We start from the raw sequence: 22,695 nt of genomic DNA on the forward strand, positions 1-22,695 counted from the left end.
GATGTTGGCTGTCATCGAGTGTTCTCCTCGTGAATGCACCACTGTCAAAGTTTCCCTTGGAAAAAACTACAAACAGACTTAGAAATATCATTATATTCAGAAAAACAACGTGTCAAAATAATTATACCGCAAAACAACAAAGTTTGTGCAATGTGCGTTGTGCAAGGGAAGATCATTTGGAATGCCACAACAAACAATTATCAAAACTGGCTATTAGCTAATGCTAATGTGACTAATAAAACATCTAATGCTTCAAAAACAGCCAACAATGTGATCATCCAATCACAGCTGTACTGGCAAAACTAATACTTTAGAACAATATCCCCACACCCGTGCTTAAGTAGGTAGCAATAAGGAATGCCTCAAGTTACTCTGCAGCAGCAACGGAAACAACGCTGCTGGCAAGCTAAATACACCCGAGATCCACGGGATGAGCAACAGTCCCACGCCAGTTTTATCATCGTAAGAAACAATCCTTTACGTAGGATTGATCATAAAAAGTATTGAACAAACGGTTCAAATATTGTCAGCGAGTACCGCAATACGCCAAGTCCGACATATAAGGCACGTTATGGTGACTGACACCAAGTAGGGATTTTCTAGCCGTTGCGCCGACGTACCACGGATCTAATTCATTTCAATGAGCTTGTCTACGCTTTTGGGCGTCCTTAATAAGCTATTAACATTCGCCACGCATCCAGGACGCGACCCAATTCTTTGTTCGTTGAGCTCTTTGAGATTATGGAATATCACATGGGCATGACACCCATCTCCCAAAAACTTTTCACCCGAGAATAAATATTGCGCTATCATAACACCAACCGGCATAGTATACCGTAATGCAGTCCTCGCATTTATGTCCTGTGCTTTGTGCCCTAGCCATCTACACACTAATCACCCAGAATCAACCAACACAGCACTCTCACAAAACTGAGGACGGGGTAACACGTCCCCTCCACTCTCAGAGGAACCCTTTTTCACTGACCTCAGCCCTCCGTCACCCGACCTCTCACAGCTCCACCTGTTCCTCCCGGGAGACTCTGTTGCTGCGCCGCCTCTTGTTCCGCATCTTGGACAGCTTGTCGTAGGCCAGGTTGATCTCCATGAAGGCCTCCTCGGCCTTTGCCTTCTCGCCGGGGTCGGTAAATCGGTCCGGGTGCAGGGACTTGGTCAGTTCGCGGTACCGGGCCGTTATGTCCTCCTGGGTGGCCGTCTTGTTTAAACCCAACACCTGAGGCACAGCAGGAGCAGAAACGTTATACGCTGTGTGGTGAGAGTGTAAAATTAGCCATCAGAATCGACAGACAAGCTAAGCCACTGGAAACACTGCGCATGCTATCAGAGTGGTAGGTATTGATTCAGCAGGGAAAAGCCAAATTTACGGCGGAGACTACTCGTTTTGAAACACGATAACAAGTTCAAGAGACATGGAAAGGCCGGCCGGGTTCACGTAAACATCAAAGAATGTCTGTGATGAGGCACAACAGTGTAGCCATCACTTCGCATAGAACCCATCGCCACACCAGCAGCTATGAGCAGATACCGTTCTCCCCTGCCCCCTCCCGCCCCTTCGACCGTGCGCACGCTTCCCCCGGAGCCAGCGCGTCCGATAAGGGACTGGTAACTTACCTCTAACGCTGCGTACCGCCCTGACGGGTCCACACTCTCGAGGAACGAGTTCCATGCGCGCGACCAGCCCTGAGTGCGAATCAGCTCGAATAGGCGGACTATCTCCTCCTGAAATGGACAGGAGGATGAGGTTAATGGTCAATGGAACTCGGGGGAGAGGGGTGATGACCAATGAACGTAAACGTAGTTTAACGAATAAGACAAAAAACAAAATAAGCTTGAAACGATCAAAGGGCCTCTTAGGAGTAAGGATGACGTAAATTTACTCTAAGCCCACATAAAATGCCCGCATATTCATTATATGTTATGTTATACTTTTATCCACTGAAACTAAAACGACATCACTTTAACGCAACCTCCAAAACCCATCATGCCTACCTTCATGCGTTTCCAGAGCTGCGACTTGAAGAAGTTTTTGACGGCGTCCCTGAACATGGTCTTCTCTCCGTGCCGGTCGATGACGGCGGCGTTAAAGTAGAAATAGCTGGCCCACACCGAGTAGAAGACCAGAACGCAGACGACCAGCGTGCCGAACCGGCTGGTGAGCGGAGGGATGGGCGAGGTCATTAACACTGACACACAATACCTACACAAACGGCACAACAGCAACGGCCTTGGCGGGGCAGAGCGCCGCCAAGCCAGTAGCTAATCGGCATAACCACTTTCCAGCTCGATATGTATTGGTCAATGTGCCGGTCCTCACGGCTCAACTCCGTTCCCTTTCTCTGTATTCGTCTCTGACCCATCTCCGTCTCCATACCCGTTCCCTATATTCTCCACTCCGTACATCCCAGTTCCTGTCTCCACCCACGCCTCCTAACCTGCAGGCGGATCTGGGCGGGTGCGGGGTGCGCCGCCACTCCTTGGCCCCGTACTCGAACGCCACGATACTGGCCAGGGCCGTGTAGTGGACCACCTGCAGACTCCAGAAGTACAGTGGTACCGTGGCGAAGGCGGCCAGAAGGGGCCAGCGCAGCGCGCCGCGGCACCGGCCCACGTTACCCACTGTGTGCACCGCTGGAGGACACAGACACGGGAGGAGAGATGAGAAACAGAGGAACAGAGATGAAAACACAGTCAACCGTCAGACAGATGACATCCCAAAATTATTTATGATATTGACAGTGAAGCGTTGCTGACGAGGTACCGTTGAAAACGGAGAAACGAGCCATTATTCAATACGAAACATTATCACGGAGAGAGTAGGTTCGTTCCAGACATTTTCCGGCCCGGTCCCACTCTTCCTCACCGGTCCCGTACCGAGTGCGGTGGCCACCGGGGTGACGATGTACACCAGCCAGCGGAGCATCAGCTGCGGGTCCTCCGGCACGGCAGCCATCGCCGTGTAGCCCCAGGAGATGCCGAGCAGCAGCTGGGCCGTGCAGCGTGTCAGGCTCACCGGCGGCTGCACGAGAGGGGAGGGTAATGAGTGTGGTGTAATAATCTGAGCTTCCAGAGGAGTGTTGCTCATTCACTATAAAATCCATTCATTATGATAGTTGCTCTTCTGGAACACAAAGCAATGCAGTGGTAAATTAATGTATTGGATAGGTAAGTAGTAAGTACCTAAGTGCATGTTAATTTCATGGGAGATATTTGCAATTCCTACAAAAGCCTATGAAAGAAACCTTGGTTGGCAAGGATTCACTAAATGTTGAACTGTCATATAATCTTGCTGCAATTCATACCTTCTTGTGCTTTTTGAACTTGCGAGCCAGCTCAGCTAGGTACTCTGGATCGTGATTGGCGTCATCAACATAGCCTGGGATTCTTGTTATGTCGCTGAACCAGCCGTAGAGAACCCCTCCAAATGTCACAAACCTGTGAACATGTATGAATTAGGGCAGTTATTGTCTATCTCAATGTAAGCTTTCGTTATGCAATTCATATTCGACATTCATGAGCAAAGGCTATGACAAAAATCACACAGCTTCTCCATTAGCTTACGAAAAGAACCCAGCTTAATAAGAAAATTAAAAAATAAATTTCATACAGCATGACAAAACACAAAACTTACCACAGAAATGCCTGTCTGTCTCGTCCCAAATAAAAATGATGGGCTCCGAACACACCAAGTGTTAGCCAGAGAAGATAGGCGACACATGTGCTTTTTGCCATTGTCTCTGAAAAGCAAGCAGCCATAAGACAAGCATATATAATATTTCAAAACTATTAAAACTAAAAAATGCCCAAAAGCAGGTAGTTAAATTGAATTCTTAGCTTGCACTTCCCATCCACCCTACCCACTCACCAGTCACCACCACTGTGACTGTGTTTTGGGAAATTAAAAAACGGGACGACAGAATCAACAAACTTTTACACAGAGGAACTGTTTAAATATTTCATTTGTCAAAAAATACACAGCGAAATTTCACATCAAAATTGTACGATCATGGAATGAGAGCAAAATATGCAATAAGCAATGTGAATGGCGATGGCAGCTCCAATTCCTGAACCAAATTGAAATGTGAGAAACGCCAAGGGCCATGCCGGTCATCGAAACATTTTGGATTTTTACAGTCAATGAATTAACTAAAATTGCCAGATAATCTCCCCATACCTCTTCGTCGTACGACTTTATAGTTTATTGTTATCGAGACACGAAATCACGAAATCCAAAGACGGCATCGGGCCGCTACGTGTCATTTTTGCGGTATATTTTGTCCCAGCTGCACCATAAATGTATCACGCGAATGCTACCAAATTTACTGAGTGCCAAAATCGCTTCATTGGAATGCCAAGCTCACGAAAATTGTCTTCGCCCTGGCCCTGTCTATTAGTAAAGATAATCTTGGCCCTGGCCCTGTCTTTCCATCACCGCTTGAAATTGAACCGGAATCTGCGACCAGCATCTTTTTCTTCAACCCCTCTAGGCATTTCGTTGAAAAGCAACGGACTACAACGAGACAGGTCAAGATGAAATTATTTCTAAAATTCAGTCCAGTCGCCATTCGCCACGGAATCTTGGTCGCCACTAGTATCATCAGTCACCAATTGTCAACCTTATGACGCAGACCAGCAGATGCTAGTGTCGAACGAATGGTGATCTAAAGCAAGGTCCAATTGGCCCAACTGACATGGAAAATGGCGACTGAAATATAATATACCATCCTTCAGCGCTTGCTTAAATAAATGCAGTTCGGACATTTCAAACGACCGTTCTGACACGATGATGTACGTTTATACAGCATGAAATTACAATACACATAAAATCAACATATGCGATGCGATGTGAGCACATATTTCGAACACGCACCGAAACACACATTAGCAGCATCGTGACCAGTCTGCCGCCACATTTACACGGATCACACGCCACTCATGCGGTGAGCACATACTCATTCCACAACTCACTCGTCAGCACAGCGGTGGAATTATGCAGAGGGTTGGCTCTCAGCTTGGCGTCAGGTCCCGTAGGGTATACGAGGCTCGGTATCGTGCGAGAAGTGTGCCAGAGTAGGTCTGCGATTGCAAGTCACGTGGGCCTTTTGCCAGAAGGACGAGCTTTGCCAGCCGGATGGACAAAACGCTCAGCCAGATAATCAGCTCCGTTTCGCCGTGCGCGGATCGCCGGGTTCTTCAAATCCCTCATCTGGCTGATGAGCGAACCCTAGTGTCCCAAGTCCACACAGCCTTTTCTCCGAACATCACCAACCACAGCCCATGGCCTCCCACTCTCGACACAGCCCTCCGTGCCTCCCTCGGCCCCACGCCGTCCTTAACACTGCAGCTCGTGCCATCACCACCACTGCGGCTCCGCGCCACCCTCGCCCTCCGTCCGTCACGCCGCATACTGTTTGACCATCGCCCTGAGGAAGCGCGCCTTGCGCACGGCCGCCGCCTCGCGCTGGATCTCCTCGTTATTGTTTGAGTTGAGCTCCAGCTGTCCGATCAGTTTGATGACCTGCTGTCGTTTGGTGCGCTCGGCCCGCCGGTGGTGCAGGCTGGTGAGGAACTCGAGCAGTGTGACGTCCCAGACACACTCGTAGTAGGCGTCCATGGCGTCCGAGCAGCTGCGCTCGGAGGCGTACTGGAACGCGCTGGCGTAGTCGACGTCGTCCAGGAACTGGCACAGCACGGCCGCCTGAGGAGGGGGGGGGGGGGTCAGAACAGAGACATAGAGCGTAACCACAGGAACTGAAACACCACGGCCGCCTGGGCACGGACCGAAGATTCATATTTCAGATCACAGACAGAGATGAAGATCGGGGAGAGGACTGTGCAGGTCGTGAAGCTCAACCTAAATCTCACGGAGAAATTAGCTCAGCACACTAACCCGGCAACGAACTGAAAGACCGACGAATTGAGAGACACACAACGATAACTTTTCAGCGTCGCTTTCCTCACGGTCCCCATACGTAGGCGTTCATACTAAAACAGCTTACTAAGTAGTATCTACCCGAGTTAGATTCAATGCCTCGTTACCGACGACCAAATTAACATTGCCGGAGTACCCGTCCCAGCCCCCCCCCCCCCCCATCCATCCCCGCACCTGCGTGTAGCAGTGCAGCGCCGAGCAGCATTTGATCATGCGCCGCAGCACTGCCTCGCTGAGCACGGTGCGCGGTACGGGCCGCGAAAAGTACTCGGAGCTCACCAGACACGCCTCCAGGTAGTGGCGCAGTGAGGAGGTCGGCTCGTGACCCGCTGCGAGTCAGGGGACGGTCAGACGGAGCGCCGGGGCAGGGCGACACAGTGGGGTGACGAAAATTGAATTGAAGAATGATCGATATTTGTGGCAGGACAGTGTGACAAGATAGCAGGCGAAAATGAGACAGGGAAAACATAAAGAAAAACGATGGAAATTCCGGTAGCATAGGAGTGTAAACCATGTATTACGCATATCTAACACGAAAACTCTGGCAACGATTCACAATTCATATGACATAAAAAATAAGCTAGGCAGGCATACACTGATCTCGAAATGTGACTTTTACAACGCCGTCCACCCGACTGGCCCCGTCACTAACCGTATCTGAGGTCGGCCATGCCCTGCAGCCAGGGGATGTGCGCCGGGTACAGGCGGATGCCCTGCGCGAGCAGCGTCTGCAGGCACTCGGACACACTGCCTAGCGAGAACAGACTCGTGCTGAAAAACGGAGCGAGCGGGGTGTCAAAACTCACACCGCGGTACAGCCATGGGCAGGGCAGGAACTGCACCAGCCACGAAGGGACGGAGAAATACGCCGCCACTGCCAGTCATAACAAGTAAAAAGATGGAGAACGTAATTTTGAAGCGATATCAATATTGCATGCAGTTGTAGGTCAAGACTTCAGACGACGAACAATGTTACTGTCGAACTTTTTCGGATTCACAAAGGAAATCCTTCACAGACATTCTTACTAGGGCGCTACCATATCTAACAAAGGAACGAAAATAGCGCAGCAAATACATAGCGACGCACAAGAAAAGTCGCAAAAAGTGTAGTATCTGGCGGTGAAATTCGTGCCGTAGGTACTTAAAAATCAATTTTATTTTAAAATTACTTGATCATTATTCTGTTGAATTGTGAAATGAATGAGATCCTGTTGTTGTTGTTGTTGTTGAAGAGTTAGGGCGCGCAGCAGCTAAATGAGATCCTGATCTTCATCGCTTTTACGCTAGACCCTACGCGCATTCCAATTCTGATTTCTGACCCCTTAATGTTTTACAGGAGGATATCGGCGTGCAACTAACAGGCCATAGCTATTAGCTAATTCCTGAGAAAATGAATTCTGTCCTACGCCTTCCACGGCTCCTGCTGGAGAAAAATGTGGGCCTGATGAGCAGAATCTACATGAGCACAACACCAGAGGTGAAGGAACGCATAGACTCAATGGTCAAGAACAACAAGGTGGTCGTCTTCATGAAAGGCATTCCAGAGCAGCCAAGGTGTGGTTTCAGCAATGCTGTTGTGCAGATCATGAGGATGCACAATGTTCAGTATGACGCCCACAATGTCCTGGAGGATGAGTCCATCCGACAGGGAGTGAAGGACTACAGCAACTGGCCCACCATTCCACAGATCTACATCGATGGAGAGTTTGTCGGAGGGTGTGACATTCTGCTGCAGATGCACCAGAGTGGTGAGCTGATTGATGAACTGAAAAAGGTTGGCATCAAGTCAGCACTGCTTGAGGCAGCAGAAAATGAAAAGAAGGAAAAATAGTGTGGGATGAGGCCGAACATGTATGAGTGTTATGTAACTTGTGCTATTTTGCAATTTGTTCACCATTTTGTTCAGTATGATCCAACCAGTCATTTTTAACTGGTCAAAATAAGTGGGATTGTACTGCAGGGATACATAAGAGCTGAAAAGTAACATTTATTAATAAATGGACTTCTGTCTCATCTATGTTTGCTTATTGATTTGTTGATAATGCAGCATCGACACAATCACACATTTGTTTAAGATCCTTTGTAGATTGCCCTTTGTCCTCCCCGTGGCCTAGTGGATAAGGCGTCCGCCTCCTAACTCGGTGGCAGCGAGTTCGCGGCCGGGAAGCTCCACGCCGTTTGACCCGCGTTCCTATATTAAACCAGCTGGCAACTGGCGAGACAGGGCCACGCTAGACCCGGGGGACCGTGCCGCCATCTACCTGCGGCACGTTAAACTTTCGGTCCAAATTATCACCGGTACACCGGGCGCGGGCAAGGCGGGGTGGTGGGTCCGTGGTGTCATTCGCAACAAGCACTGCTTAGCGTGGCACCCGGGCCCATGCCACCCATTCATCCATTCGGACAAAATTTCTAAAAACAAAAAAAGATTATGGATGGACAGTCATTGAGTATGACCTGTCATTGGAGTATCCCCCTCAATAAGCAGTGCTTACTGCTTTTACCTATCGGCCAAAATACATGTCTTTTACAGAGCCATCACTAGGCTAGGTGCATGATCTTGAGCAACTGTTTGTGGAAGAAAAGATATGCATAACAATAAGCAAATAATATGCATAATATAAAATATGTAGGTAACATTGCTAGCCCCTCCATACTTACAGAATAAAGCTCCAGTTATGTTTCTAGTGCTAATTAATAAATGCTTGCATTTTGGAAAATAATACTGGCAACTTTAAGGCAGATTTCATCATCATGCTTCAGCATCATTGACTGAGCTATGAACAGGGCAAATTGAGTTGTGCTTAGACGATTCGTCAGATGGTACAGCGCCTGCCAAAGCCACCCAACAGCGTTTAGCAGATTTGAACTAATACATGATACTCCAAACATCAATTCATCATTCAGCAAATGGCTACCGCCCACCCCAACCACCCTCTCGACGACCTGCAGGTTTTAACTGCCATCCTCACTTGTTGACGACGTTGGGCCACAGTCCGGCGTGCTCCAGGCTCATCTCACGGGTGGAGTCGTCCAGTAGGATGTTGTGCAGTCGCGTCAGCAGTGAGGTCAGCACGCTCAGACTAGTGTGCTCGTGGACCTGTTGGAGAGGAGGGTGGACACCGTCATTAGGCTGTACAGGCAGCGCAATCCCAAGCCTCGATTGACCTCTCACCTATCAAATAATGAATGACTGGGATATGCTGTTGTGCGGGCACAAAACTGCTTTCTGATGCAAACCGACAAACAACCTCCCTGGCGAGAATGAAAAACTACAAACAACTGAGCGAATCTCAGTAATATGGTGCAGGATAGCGGTCCTTTTACCTTTTGTATGAACTGCGTGAGCTGTGTCCGGGGCATGATGGCGAGCGGCGAGTCCCGCTGCACGGAGGAACAGGTGCCCAGGGCGGTCCGCTTCTGCTGTCCCGAGACGGTGAACATCGGGATCACTGAAATAGCGGGGCATAACGAACGCAGGAATAGCCTGAATGAAAAACGTGGAAACGGTAAACATTGAAGTCACTGAAATACGGTAAAACGCCAAATTACGGTCAGCGCTACGATTGCTACAACTTTAGTTTGGCACATAAGAAGCCGTCTTTAGAAAAAGAGGCAAAAGAAACGTCAATCAATAGCAGAAACAAACGGGAAAACCTCGCTACAACATCCATAACAGACACTGTCTTTTCACAGTCCATCAGGTTTTCTTCACTGACAGCCCAACGCTCACCAGAGTTCCAGAGGTTCCTGGACATAACGACCTCCCCTCTCCCTCACCCGACTGGAGCCGGAGGAAGTCACTCACCGGCGTTCCAGAGGTTCCTGGACATCTGTCTGTCGTTTCCCTTGTTGACGAGCTCGCGGCAGACGGCGGCCAGCAGTGCGGCTAGCTCCATCTGCGTCCAGCCGCGCCGCTCCTGCTCACTGAGGTGGTCGATCAGGTGGTCCCACTGGCACACGTTCAGCAGGTACAGCGTGCAGTGTTCGACCAGCTCCGAGCGAGGGATCACCTCACTGCCCTTCAGCGCAGACAGACACGACTTGGCGCGCGGCGTCAGCTCACGGTAGTCTGACGGAGACAGGGAGGGGGCAGTGAGACAGGGCACGAGATAGCACACAGCGCCGAGAGACAAGACACGACGACGAGCTACTGGTAGTCTGACGGAGAGAGAGAGAGAGGGAGGATGGTTACTAAAAACGGAGCCAGAACATCAGGCAGACGAACCGTAACTCTGAAATCACAGCGATTACTATCTAAAACGTAGAAATCGTTAGTCCTTCCTACCACTGCCGAACAACACTGTTGCCATCACCCCGGTCGTCTTACCTCCGATTTTGGGCCAGTTGTGGAGCAGCTGCAGCAGGTCGGCCAGCAGCTTTTCCCAGCCGATCAGCCGGACCAGTTTGGCAGCGGTAGGTGTCTGCTGGGCCGGGCCCGACTGCGCCTCCTCCAGAATGGACTGCAGCAGCTCCCGGGAGCCGTCGAAACGCTGTACAGGGCGGCAAATGGGGCGGTTAGAGAAGCCGGTGGACACCCTCTTCTGGATGGACGAGACTAAAAACACGGCAACTGATTAATGCACAATATCTACGAACTGACAGCGGTGGATCTAACCGTATAATTAAGAAAGCAACACATTCTACATAGTTCAGACACGGCGCCATCGACACTGGGAATGGACGAATGCGGTAGGACATGCCCTAAAGCGGAGTGTCATGGACATACGAAAGCGACATACAGTATTAACTTCTATAGTGACTATCTCCCGCTGTCGCCAGCGGATTCCCAGCTCTCCCTCTCTCAGCTATTGTGGCGTAGAGCCCACCTTGAGCTGGAGCAGCTCGTTGGCTTTGGCCATGACGATGTAGAAGTAGTCTCTGAGGAAGCCGGCCGGCAGCGACATGATAACGCTCTGTACGGGGATGGGCAGCTGCCAGTGGGTGTTGGCGCGCCACAGCGGCCGGCCCGGCTTCAGGGCGGCCAGCTGGCGCAGGATGGCGGCCAGCTCCGGTGGAGAGTACGACTCCATCAGACGCCGCTCCAGACAGCCCACCTGGCGGGGGGGGGGGGGGGACAGGTCAGCCACTGCCTACCTGACAGGAGAACTACAGGTCAGCTACACGGAGATACATCAAACCAATCGTACAAGTCAGACAAAGCCCACCAGCTGCTAAATGAGGCACGCTTCAGCGGTTATTTATACACAGACGAAAATCAGTCTCGTCATTCACCGGAACTGCCATCAATAATACAGTACCCTTCCCTTTTTCATCTACTCCTTCATGTCTAGTCCCTCCTTCCTCCCTCTGCCCCTCTTACCTCCACCACGGGGTCGTGTATGCCCTCCCCTCCCTCTTCTCCCCCTCACCTCCACCACGGGGTCGTGTATGCCGGTGGCGGCCGGTGGCGGATCGGTCGGCAGCTCGGCCTCCTCACTCTCCGTATGCAGCTGCACCAGATCCTGCAGCTCCTCTGGCGAGTAGAGCGCCGCGCCGGCGCCGTGGTGCGCCAGCGCCGCCACCAGTCCTGGTGCGTGCTGTCCGGTGCGCAGCAGCAGCAGCCGCAGCCGCTCCCGGCACTGGTCCGGGGACGGCGCGGACTCGCAGGCCGGCAGGGCCTCCAGCACCGCGTCCAGCAGGAGGCGCTGCAGGCGCGCCGAGCCGGCCAGGGGCGCCGACAGGTCCACCACCTGGTGGTGGTCCTCCAGCGCGCGGCGCACGCAGTTCAGAATGTCGATCTGACGGGGCGGGAGGGAGGACGTGACATTACAGTGAGGTATGATATGGTTGGTTCAAGATTCGCGGCGGCATAATCATTTTGCCATTCGTATAAAAAACTTTTGCATAGTCAAATAACCAAAGATCATAGCAGGAAAAGGCCATTTAAATATCAATATTTACACTTTACTTTCACTCAGTGATGATTGCCCTCATCAGTCATTTCCTGTTTGCGCGTGGACTAGCATACCACCGGACTATCTGCGGTCCTCCTTACCCTGTGCGCCAGGTCTGCGGGCACGCGTTCGGCGCGTCGCGCCACCAGGGCGGCCACGTCTCGCGCCACTGTGTCCCGGGTGGTCATCGGTAGCTCCTGGCTGACGTTATCCTCCAGCAGGATGTCCACGATCTCCTGACGTGGCGGGACACAGAGTGAATCAGTGAGGTGGCACTGGGCGTCAAGCGTGATCAGTGTAAATGTTTATAGGACCAACAACGTCACTGAAATGACGAGAAACGCCATCCTGGGCGTAAGCAATAAAGAGTGAATATGAGTCGATGATAAGTGTAAATTTGAAAAAAGACGAATTCCGAAAAATATAGCGGTCTTTTATACCGTTCCTACTAAAGATGTCAATCGGATACCAACTTTTTGGTATACCGATATCAAACCGATACCAACTTGGTATTTGGTATTTCAATCCTAATGTGTTTGGTATTTTGTCGGTATCATGAATCCTCACTAATGTATAAGAGGCTACGAAAACGGTAAAAAGTTGGTATTTCTCTCATGTTTCCAAATTGGTTTGGTTTCGGTATTTTCCCACGTTTTTGGTTGATATTTGGTTTGGTATCGGTATTCCGATTTTCCGTAATTGACATCACTAGTCCCTACTTTTCCACCAGCTTATAACATCCCACAGCACTCAGATGTTTCTAGAGCCACTGAAGTTCAGTCTGCAGCCCTACATAGTACCCAGCACAGCATGGCCCCCGTGTCCAGTATCCGTTCCGTTGACCCCCTTCCCCTCCCACACACATATACTTACCCGGTATCCGTTCACCACGCTGCTCCTCAGTCTATGGTAGAGCTGTCGTCGGGGCATCGGCGGCGGGCAGCCGCTCACCGCCAGACAGTACCCGGTCAGCTCTGCCTCGTTCAGCCAGACGAACTGGGAGTCGCGCCGCCACGGTGCCGAGCGGTACAGCGTCTCGGAGCGCGTGAAACACAGGCCCGCGTCGCTGTAGTCACCTGCGGGTGGGTTAACGTGACAGAAGATAGTGTCATTCGGGTGTAAGATGCCGAAGGTAAAGTCAACCTTCCGACCATAAAAAACACTGACATGAAAAACAATGCTATTCAAAGTTGCTCTTTCGAAAGGGCTGAGTAATTGTAATAATGACATAATGGTAATCGAACAACCAAAGTTTATGCAAAAAACCATTTTCCTGAACTTGGAACCGTAAGTGAAAATAAGTAGGCGTATGGTCATTGGCCATCGGTGTCTCTGTCCACGTAGCACCCACCTTTGAAGAAGTGGTACCTGCCGAGCTCGAAGTTGAGCTGGCAGACGAGCTCCTCCTGTGTGACGGCGGCGGCGCTCTGCCAGTCGTGCTCGGGCTCGGTCGTCGTCTCCGTGTACCTGCCGAACGTCTGCACCGAGGGCAGCAGCATGGGCAGCGGCCTCTCCTGCAGGCGGGCCAGCAGCTCCAGCGAGCCGGCCGCCTGCGCCTCGACCGACTGGCGCGCCGCCTCCGAGACGTGGGGCATCACCACGGCCGGGTCCTGCTGGCCGGGACTGCGGGGAGGGGGGAGAGGAAAAGGGGTCCGTAATGATGTGCTCAGCGCAGCCCAATTCGTGATTATTGTGACAATACGACCCAAAACATTTATCTAGGCTTTAACGAAAAGGCATTTCCACAATGTACAACAATAACGATAAAATGCCTAAGTTATCAGCATTTTAACAAACAAAAAAAAAACATTAAAAAAGGCGTCAAATAACCAGCAAGACGTATACCACGCGACACAGACCGTTCCACCCTCACTAGTCTATGAGCACTGAGCAGTCAGCGGCGGATCCGTGTTTTAACCTCCCAATCACTCACAGCGGTATGGCTGCGTTGCGCTGCGGCCGACTGGGCATGGCCAGCTGGCAGACGGACCACAGCACCCAGCGGTGGTACAGGCTGACTGCAAACAGCGCCTGGGGCGGCAGCGAGTCCAGGGCCAGGTCGGCGTGACACGCCACCTCGGAGAGCGCCGTCCCGCCGCAGACGGTCAGCAGGGTGGTCAGCAGCGTCTGCTGCATCGGCAGCGGCACCCTGACGGCAGGAGGGGGTACGGGTCAGAACTAAGACAAATAGCACACTGACGGGAGGGAGGGGTACGGGTCAGACACGCTGACGGGAAGAGGTTAGAGGGGTACGGGTCAGACACGCGGCACACTGACGGGAGGAGGGAGCACGCATGAGACGCACGGCATACTGACATAGCAGCTGATATAACGATCAAGAAGTGAAGAGGGTACTGTTTAGAAGCCATACATAACTGCAGCGAAGAGTCGAACGATTTGCAGCGATATTACTAATTCACAAAGGCAGAAACGATAAGAGCGAATTAATCCCTCCTTATGCCCAAAATAAAATCACCCTACTAATTAAGCGCTATGCTGAAGGCTGACTGTCACCCAACACCAATTGACTCCCCTGCGCGGACCGTTTCGCCGCACCGCTCACCGTTTGTCGAGCGCCGGGAAGCGCCATTGGCAGTGGGCGAACACCTGCACGGCCAGCAGTTTGTACTGCAGGCCGGCCACTCGGCGGGCAGCGCGCGCCGTCTGCTGCAGACTGAGCGAGGCCGCCGAGCGGCGCTCGTCGGCGCCCGAGCCGCCGTACGGTATAAACTCCACATCGGCGCCGGCCACCACCGGGCGCGGAGCGTACGCGATCAGCTTGACAATCAGCTCCTGGGCTGATGGGTCTGCGGAGATGGTTAGAGATGGTGTCTCAGAGATACCTACTGGATGGAGTGTGATTAAATTAGTGATACTAAGGACCCAGAATTCATGTCATTACCACTTAAATTGTGCCTACTTAATGCAGCCGATTGCAGGCAACTGCAGCTTTCAGCCCCATAAAATCAACATCACAAATATGGTGTAATGAAATTACTGAAGCCACCAGCCAAAATAAATACATAATCCTTACCTGGTGAATCAGAAGACAAGTGAGCGAGAAGCTTCTTCTCACTCAGCAGTTCAAACCAAGGTGTTGTCATGATTGCCTGCAACATGAGTGGGACACATTAGTGATAGCCATAAGGACCAGGTACAGGTAGTCCAATGGACCTGGTCCCTGCTCCTGCTGTCACAGAGACCAGCAATGTTAGGACCTACCTAACAATGCTAGAAATACCACACAAAAGAAATAATGCATTCAAGATGATCCATTCAATGTTGACACAATGAAATGCAGTTATTAGTAACCAAGTGAGCATTTTAGGAAAATGGTGGCTTTATCATGACAACAAAATGTGACAGTCTTGTGGAAGTAAGTAGATTATTTAGTAGCAAGCATCTGTCTTAACCAGCACCCTGCTGGGCTATTCAGCCATACATGCCCTGCTGAGGGGGGCCGGGGGGGGGGGGGGGCATAATCTGCCATGTTCAACTTGCGAACAGATGGTCACAGAAAGACAGGAAATCACATCGCACCCATAGCACCCATAGTGTTAATCCTACTGGTCATTGACTTTTTTGTCAATTTTTCCACCCAAATTTTGACTTTTAGGTCAAACAAAATACAGTAATTTTTTTCACACCATAATTAGAAAAAAAACTTGTCACAATCACATTCCTCGCACCATGGCACGTCATGTCATATTAAATACGAGTAAGCCACAACTGAAGAAAGGCAAATTTAAAGTGACCATCCCACCTTAACATTAGTTTTGAGTTGATATAGGTATCCAAATTGGGGTCCTTGGCTTGCAATTACCTGTTTGGGTACTCACAACATTAATAAATGCTTTAATTCCAAGATGTTTAATTTCAAAGTCTGCAGTTTTCGGATTCTAGGAGATTAATGCATTTGAACGCCCCCTTAGAACTTGTGACACCAGTGCATATCTATAAATTTTTAAGTAATTTAGTAAAACCTTTGATAAAGCTTGATGGTATACGCTGCTTTGAGCGCAGCATCTGCCACACTTGACTTTATAGCGGAGGTCCAAAAGTGAAAGAGTAAACAAAAGTTTAAGCATAATATGTTGAGAACCAGTGAATATTTTTCGGTGAAATTTGGGAGATATTTGTTTTTGCTCTTTCTAAACCGAGCGACATCACTTTTATGCCAATTCTTTAACTTTTTAAGGTCAAGGTGAGGGGTCCCTTCAAAACAAAATTTGATGTCAATGTCATAATTTCTAGCGACGTCTATAGGTTTCAGAATTGAAATACACAAAACTTGGTAAGCAGGAAGTTCTGCTAATTCAATTCTACTACCATTTACAGTGGATATACCCAATTAAAACTTTTAAATAATTTATATTTTATATAAATAAACATAAACATTCACCAGCAAGAAAGCCGCCACCGGTCATATGTCATTAGGGCCTTGATATGTCATATGCGGGCCTGCGGCGAAAATAACGCATGATACTTTTTGAGGGTGGTAACAAATATGGCAGCTCTTTATCCGCATGACGTCATTAGGTGCATATGAGGCGGGCGGAATCAACGTCAAAAGGCGGAATCTTGATGGGGCTTACGTCGGGCCCGGGTGGGCTCGGAAGAAAGCAAGATTACCTACTTTTTGGTCGGGGGTGAACAACGGCCCTCCCTCTTCCCCTCGACAGAAAAACTTTGTCGCCCAGATTCTGTGCTGAAACAACGCAATACTTCTCCATCGCATGTCTATTTGAATACCACAAATACATCTAAATAACCAGCACAAAATGAAAACAAAACAAAACCACAGCCATGCGAGAAGAGATCATTGCAAAAATATTCTTACGGTCCACTTGTGAAATTACACGATTTTCACACACAACACAATGCGTGACAAAATCGTGTTTCGGAAAGCTCGTGCGAATCTGTGACAGACATTTGACTCTTTCCCTTCCCCCCCCCCCCGAACGGCACATGCAACACCCAGGGTGAGTCTCCAGGACGAGAAGTGACTGCGTGTTTTCCTACATGTGAGATCCAGCTGACTAGTTGAATTAGTGACACGATAAGTAAACATTCGCTTCGTTTCGGTGGATAGTTTCTTCCGTTCGATTCGATTCGGTCCCGGTCTCGCTCGCTCCGGTCCCGCTCGCTCCGGTTCAGTCGGTTCGGTTCGGTGCACTCTGTTCGGTTCGGACGGTGTCGGCTGGTCTGATAGCGGGACCCTCGGACCGGGACCGGACCGGGTGACCACCCCCACCGCACTAGGCTGTCGAGGAGGGCGGTTCGGCGCCGGCAGAGATGTGCGCCCGACGGGCCACGTCGTTCAGGTACTTCTCCGGCACCTTGAACTGTCTGAAAAGGCGAGGAACCGAGAGCGGTAAGAAGAAGCACGAATGAGCAGCTGACTAGAAAAGGAGCATAACCATTAGCCGGATCAATAAAAGGAGCGAATTTTTCACGGTAAAAATCATGATACGGACTACCGGAACGTATTGCAACCGGTAAATTGACAACGCCATAGTACCCCGAAACAGCCACCGGTGACTCCACACGTGACAGGTATGTCGCTGCTGACCAGCGCTCATGGCGTCCGGCTCACCTGAGTTCCTCGAGTTTCCTCTTTTTGTGCTCGATGAGCTGCTGCTGCCGCTGTGCGTCCTGGATGCGCGTGTGCAGGCCCTCCTCGAAGACGCGCCGGCGGTCAGCCACCCGCTTCTGCTCCATCTCGCACATCTGCTTCTTCAGCTGCACCAGGTGACGGTTGTTCCGCTGGGGGAGGGAGGCGGTCAGACACCGTCTGGGCCATATACCACTGTATAAACCACTCTGCTACCCTGATATAGATGAGTTTAGAACCGTACATACAGTGCTGACGGCGCACAGTTGCACAGGACCGCCGATTCTGGCTGTTGGCCGAGATTGCTCGTAGCGCAGCCGACCAGTTGGTGCAATCGACATCGATACTGAGCCAGACGGAGACAGACACCAATTACTGACTACGACACTGCCGGCTGATACTAGAGGGTTCATCCCTATTCAACAGCCCGCCGGCAAGTGGGATGTCCCCGTGACGTAAAGCCGTGCCGGCAGAATATCCACCCCTCTCCCAGAGGCCAGAGACCTCCCACGACTCCAGAACTCACCTCCTGCCTCAGCGCGTGCTCGGCGTGGCTCAGCTCCTCGGCGTGCTTCTGCGCCTCCAGTATCCGGTAGAACTCTGCCCTCTCCCGCTGCGCCTCCACGGCCACCTGTCGCTCGCGCTGTTCCACCTGCGTCCGGCGGGCCTGCTTCAGCTCGGCCTCCCTCTCTGCCTTCAGACGAGCCGCCTCCAGCTCCTGGCGCCGCCACTCGCGCTCCATCTGCCACCGTCACAGACAGGGTCACGGAGAGGTCACGGAGGTCACGAAGAGGTTACGGTTAGGTCACGGAGGTCACGGGGTGGGTCATGGCGAGGTCACGGGTTGGGTCAATGAGAGGTCACGGAGAGGTCACGGATGTCACTGAGAAGCCACGAGATGAGCACGGGGTTTGTCACGAGGTGGGTCACGGAGAGGCCACGGACACCGAGTCAGTGATGGGCGATGTCAATAGGTATTAGGTGGATAAGCTGAAGTCATCGATGGGCCACGGCTGAAAGAGCAGACCAGTCACGAGTCACGGTTCCATCACGAGTAATTGACCAGTCTTATAAAGGCCACGGAAAAGACCGCCCGATCACGGATAGGTTACGGACAGCCAGGAGACGGACCACTCACGGATGGAAAACTTAAGCTGATAAAACGGCGCTCAGCGGCCTGTTAAGTGCCGACCATAATTTGCCAAATAGCCCGCTCTTGCTGTGTCTCTTTCGCCGTTTCATCGGTAAGTTCAACTGTCCCGCTATTATAAATCACTGACCCGCTCTCTGCTGCGTCTGGCACGCCGTGTATGACCGTACAACTAGCCCGCTATAATTCCCACTGACCCTCTCCCTGTCACGTCGTGCGCGCCGCTCGTGGTCGCCGGCCATGCGGTCCTGTTCTCGCTGCTGGAGCGCGCGCAGTTTGGCGATCTCCAGCTCCTTGGCCCGCTTCAGGTCGGCCTGTTCCTGTTCGTAGCGCGCCTCCTGCTCGGCCTTCCGGCGCTGGTACTCGCGAATCTGCCGGAGACGACGGACGGTCATAGGACAGGACGTCATACAGCTGGGCCAAACGGGACGGACATGGGTTAGACTGGAGTAAACAGTGCCAAAAAGTAATGTTACACATCAGCATCAGTAAAAGTGCATTCACAACTTCAGTCGGTTAGACGGGAACGTAGCAAGAACGCTAGACGTGTCCATATTCATACGAAGCATACATTATCCATCATCGGACATCGAGTATGCAGCGTCGGCGCCTGTTGGACAGCTAATGCGTCGTGCCCCGGCCAAATATACCTGGTCCTCCTCCTGTTTAGCAAAGTCCTTCTGGTTGCGTTTCTTCTCCTCCATGGCCTCATTAGCGATGCGCAGCGCCTCGTGCATCTCGTGCTGGGCCTTCTTCCTGGCCTCGTCTGCAGCCATGTCCTCCAGCTGCATCTGACGCAGCTTCTTACGGATCGCCTCCGCCTCCTGCGGAGCAGAGAAACACGTCACACGGTGCGGCGCTCGGTCAGAGTCGTACAGCCGAGAGAAAGCGGTTAGCGGCCCTGTTAGATGTTTGTTCGGTACTTTACAGCTACAGTACTTGCGACTTTCAGTCCGTTTTACGAATCGACGTGATAATGCATTATCGGGAGAAGGCGAACTTTTAAATGTTTAAGTCGGTTACGGGCATTCATCGGGCGATTTATCACTCAGCATGCCGTTAATTTTAGTTACTTCGGATTCACATAAATTCACTTTGTAGCCTGTAGACCGGACCGATAGATACGTATCTTTTTTTTAATAGAGGGCCTGACCGTGTGCTCGACAGCACGATATGTATCGCCAGAATCAATGCCCCGCCCTGTTCTGACCTGGTTTTTCTTCTCAGCCCGCAGAATGCGCTGTTCCTCGTTCTCGGAGATTTGTTCTATGATGACGGCCTTCTGTTTCTCGCGGACCTGTCTGCGCACCTCCTCCCGGCGCTGCTGCTCAGCCAGGTCCCGCTGCCGCTCCTGTCCGGTCACCAGTCAGCATCGGGTCAGTAAAGGTCACCAGTCAGCATCGGGTCACCAAAGGGCCTCACGTCCAAACCCTGATCTGACGGAACACAAAACGACAGATTGATCGTCCAGCAATTATAGTATGCAGCTGCTGCTACATCTTTTTCGACTGCGATGGAGACAAATAATCACACTTACTTCGTCAAAGTCACCGGGTAGTTGCAACTTAACCGGCCCGGTCCCCGGGCTCACCTTGACCTGACTGTTGCCTGCCTAGTCTGTATGTTTTAGGGCCTTGGTCTGACCCCACCCGACCGAGCCCATCCCCTCCCCAGTCCCCGCTCTGACCTGTTCCATCATATGGTCGAGCCGCCGCTCCTCCTCCATCATCTCCTTGGTGAGCACCTTCTTCTCCTCCACCTGAGCGTCCCGCACCGCGTACACCTTGGCCTGCATGATGAGCTGGCTCATCTGCTTGATGTCCTCCTCGGCCTCCAGCTCCGCCTGACCAGCGTCACGGGCGCAGAAACACGCAGCAGAGGTGACGTACGGTTATTCGATATATGTATGTGAATCGGCAAGGGTTAGAAAGTCCGTCGTTTGTCTGTACAGATCCACGAGTGTCTACTCGAACTGGTTATAGAACCTATATCACGAAAGCAAACGCACAGATATAAAAATTACCTAAACGTACCAGCTCAAAAAAAAATATTCGTTAATCGATTAATTATTAGCCTCGAATGGCTATCAGAAGGTGCAGCTACACGAAACGGCTATCAAATGCAAAAGTACGCATATTAGTCCATAGTTCGCTGACGTCCTTAGGCATCATGTCGACTGTCGTTAGTTCCGATACACATGTGCGAACACCGGTATCTTAAGTTTAAATAAATCTCACGATTTTGGCGCGATCGACGATGTTTTTGGCGCGCTGTCGGGCCTCCTCCTTGATTTCGTCCACGGCCTCGGCCTCCTTGGACTCTCGGACGATGTCGGCGGCCTCGAGGGCCTGCCGGCGGGCCAGGGCCTCGGCGGCGCGTCGGTCCTTGTCGGCCTCGCGCTGCCGCTCGGCCGCCTCCAGCTGCTGCTTGGAGAGCACCTGCAACGGAGCACTCTTCAGTACAGACCTGCTACAGCTGCTGCTCGGATGGTGCTTAGGTAGCCGGTAATATATGGTAGGTATATACTAGGATGGTATACCGAGTACCTAGGTAGGTACTCCGGAACGCCAGGGAATACGGTGCGTGAGCGGAATACGGTATTTGGCAGTGGCAGAAAACGCAATGCGGCATACGAGTACAGTAACAATACGGTAAACGGTATTGTCGATTACGATAAAATAAACGTAAAACGAGAATGTAAATCGGAATACATACGGTCATGGAAATAACAGCGGTGCAGAATATGCAAAAGAATAGGTCGGAGTACGATATACGGGAATGTCGTGCATAACACGATACCGGATGAGTCGTTTACTGTATACGGGCACGGAACGCGAAGCCGTTAGTCACACTGACCGCGGGTCAGCGCGCAGTGTCGGCGCTCCCTCTGCAGTCCATCCACCTACCTTAGCGGCGCCGGTGATCTCCCGGAACTTGTCCTGCGTGATGACCACCGTCTGAGGGTCCTTGGCGCGCGGCACGCGGATCTTACGGATCAGATCCTTGGTCACCAGCTGGCGGCCGAATCCGTGATGCATTGTGAGCGCGAGTGCGATTCTAGGGATATATGCCGCGAGTATCGGAATTCCCCACCCATAAGCGACATGTGCAGTGACCGTGCAACGTTTTAACACCGCACCGTTTACGCCTCCCCACTGGTGACACGACGCGAATCTAGCCGCGCAAATCCAATCAAAATCCCGATAGCAATCACGTCTAGCCTTTTTTACATTTAGGGTGAGCCAAAATTACGAACTTTGAGTCGCTTATCACTGGCTACCTACCATCCTTTTGGGCATCTCATTCTGCTTCTTCTCCTTCTTGTTGGGAGAGGCCTTGGTAACTTTGTAGGTGGAATCCTCAAAGCCCCGGCAGACCGTGCGCGCTGTGACATCTTTGCACGCCTGGCGTATCTCCGGGCCCGGCATGGCTCCCGACGCAGGCCGATCAAGACAGCTCCCCGGGCGAAAACGCGGCCAGCGCTCACCTGAAACACGAGAAACTACCGTATCGTTCCTGACCTGCCTGATGCGCTATTGACTGACAAAATAAATTGACAAGAATATTGACAAAAATATTGACTTCTGGCCTCTGGGCTCTGGCGATATCGCTCGTTGTTTATTGCCCGTTCAAAACACCAGTTTCCTCGCCTGGACATTATTCATTTCGACAATAATTTGAAGTGGGCGATGCGTGAGCTACAGATTGTTACATCCACAAAACATTTCACATGTCTTCTCTCCCACTCACCCTTTCCTTCCTTTCGCTCAGCAACTACGAACCTCTTGCTACGAACTACGAAGCCATGCAAAATATACCAAAATATAATAGCACATGTAGTGGTTGTTATGGCAACGACAAGCACTTCAATAATTTTAGTTCTTGATGCGAAGCAAAATGGTGCACAAGACCTTGAGAAATGGTAGATAAGCTGTTTAGAAAAACTAATGGCCAAAAAATGAACATAAAAGACTAATTTCCTACTTTGTTAAAAAAATATACAACTTAACAATCTTTTTTTTACTTCTTTCCATGCTATATTTTTAATCTTGATATAAAAGCGTATTCAGCGCAGCCGATTCATTTA

The 22,695-nt window shown here is 51.1% G+C and overlaps 3 protein-coding genes and 1 long non-coding RNA gene across 6 annotated transcripts; 1 reads left to right on the plus strand and 3 right to left on the minus strand.

The window, feature by feature from the left end:
• Positions 1-77: 77 nt before the first annotated feature.
• Positions 78-4,300, minus strand: LOC122381496 (dnaJ homolog subfamily C member 22-like). The gene is made up of 8 exons (XM_043365726.1): positions 4,190-4,300; positions 3,647-3,752; positions 3,318-3,450; positions 2,890-3,034; positions 2,451-2,646; positions 2,008-2,167; positions 1,630-1,737; positions 78-1,231 (listed from the first exon to the last, which is right to left on the minus strand). Exons 2-8 carry the CDS (start codon positions 3,745-3,747, stop codon positions 1,010-1,012), a joined length of 1,065 nt encoding a protein of 354 aa, XP_043221661.1. The 5' UTR covers positions 3,748-3,752; positions 4,190-4,300; the 3' UTR covers positions 78-1,009.
• Positions 4,301-4,788: 488 nt separating this feature from the next.
• On the minus strand, positions 4,789-16,312 carry LOC122381497 (integrator complex subunit 8-like). 2 transcript variants are annotated; one of them, XM_043365728.1, is made up of 16 exons: positions 16,247-16,312; positions 14,879-14,954; positions 14,408-14,651; positions 13,778-13,993; positions 13,196-13,467; positions 12,718-12,920; positions 11,946-12,080; positions 11,320-11,688; positions 10,777-11,004; positions 10,278-10,440; positions 9,756-10,019; positions 9,275-9,399; positions 8,920-9,047; positions 6,600-6,718; positions 6,122-6,276; positions 4,789-5,713 (listed from the first exon to the last, which is right to left on the minus strand). In XM_043365728.1, exons 2-16 carry the CDS (start codon positions 14,946-14,948, stop codon positions 5,411-5,413), a joined length of 2,994 nt encoding a protein of 997 aa, XP_043221663.1. In that variant the 5' UTR covers positions 14,949-14,954; positions 16,247-16,312; the 3' UTR covers positions 4,789-5,410. The 2 variants fall into 2 exon arrangements, with proteins under 2 accessions (XP_043221663.1, XP_043221662.1); XM_043365727.1 differs by lacking the exon at positions 16,247-16,312 and adding an exon at positions 15,668-15,798.
• On the plus strand, positions 7,004-7,957 carry LOC122381500. The gene is made up of 2 exons (XR_006256533.1): positions 7,004-7,084; positions 7,284-7,957. It is a non-coding gene; the product is annotated as an uncharacterized LOC122381500 (long non-coding RNA).
• Positions 16,313-16,566: 254 nt separating the features above from the next.
• On the minus strand, positions 16,567-22,576 carry LOC122381499 (cilia- and flagella-associated protein 45-like). Of its 2 annotated transcripts, none has more exons than XM_043365730.1 (11): positions 22,359-22,576; positions 21,893-22,095; positions 21,515-21,622; positions 20,846-21,046; positions 20,296-20,451; positions 19,819-19,959; positions 19,259-19,432; positions 18,806-18,979; positions 17,985-18,200; positions 17,441-17,610; positions 16,567-17,193 (listed from the first exon to the last, which is right to left on the minus strand). In XM_043365730.1, the coding sequence occupies exons 2-11, from the start codon at positions 22,034-22,036 to the stop codon at positions 17,103-17,105; spliced, it is 1,575 nt and encodes a 524-aa protein (XP_043221665.1). In that variant the 5' UTR covers positions 22,037-22,095; positions 22,359-22,576; the 3' UTR covers positions 16,567-17,102. The 2 variants fall into 2 exon arrangements, with proteins under 2 accessions (XP_043221665.1, XP_043221664.1); XM_043365729.1 differs by having other exon boundaries at positions 21,893-22,110; positions 22,359-22,439.
• Between the last annotated feature and the right edge of the window lie 119 nt (positions 22,577-22,695).

The sequence above is a fragment of the Amphibalanus amphitrite genome, unplaced genomic scaffold (assembly GCF_019059575.1).
Source record: "Amphibalanus amphitrite isolate SeventyFive unplaced genomic scaffold, NRLGWU_Aamphi_draft 000121F_arrow, whole genome shotgun sequence".
Lineage (NCBI taxonomy): Eukaryota > Metazoa > Arthropoda > Thecostraca > Balanomorpha > Balanidae > Amphibalanus > Amphibalanus amphitrite.

Coding starts and splice junctions, on each gene's coding strand:
- LOC122381496 (XM_043365726.1), bottom strand. CDS start 3,747: ATGGCAAAAAGCACATGTGTCGCCTATCTTCTCTGGCTAACACTTGGT. Junction 2,647..2,889: donor CCCGGTGGCCACCGCACTCG/GTACGGGACCGG, acceptor TGTGTCCTCCAG/CGGTGCACACAGTGGGTAAC. Junction 1,738..2,007: donor AGCTCTGGAAACGCATGAAG/GTAGGCATGATG, acceptor TGTCCATTTCAG/GAGGAGATAGTCCGCCTATT.
- LOC122381497 (XM_043365728.1), bottom strand. CDS start 14,948: ATGACAACACCTTGGTTTGAACTGCTGAGTGAGAAGAAGCTTCTCGCT. Junction 12,081..12,717: donor GCGTGGTGAACGGATACCGG/GTAAGTATATGT, acceptor CCGCCACGTCAG/GAGATCGTGGACATCCTGCT. Junction 11,005..11,319: donor TACACGACCCCGTGGTGGAG/GTGAGGGGGAGA, acceptor CCCCCCCGCCAG/GTGGGCTGTCTGGAGCGGCG.
- LOC122381499 (XM_043365730.1), bottom strand. CDS start 22,036: ATGCCGGGCCCGGAGATACGCCAGGCGTGCAAAGATGTCACAGCGCGC. Junction 18,980..19,258: donor CTAAACAGGAGGAGGACCAG/GTATATTTGGCC, acceptor CGTCTCCGGCAG/ATTCGCGAGTACCAGCGCCG. Junction 17,611..17,984: donor AGCACGCGCTGAGGCAGGAG/GTGAGTTCTGGA, acceptor TCCCTCCCCCAG/CGGAACAACCGTCACCTGGT.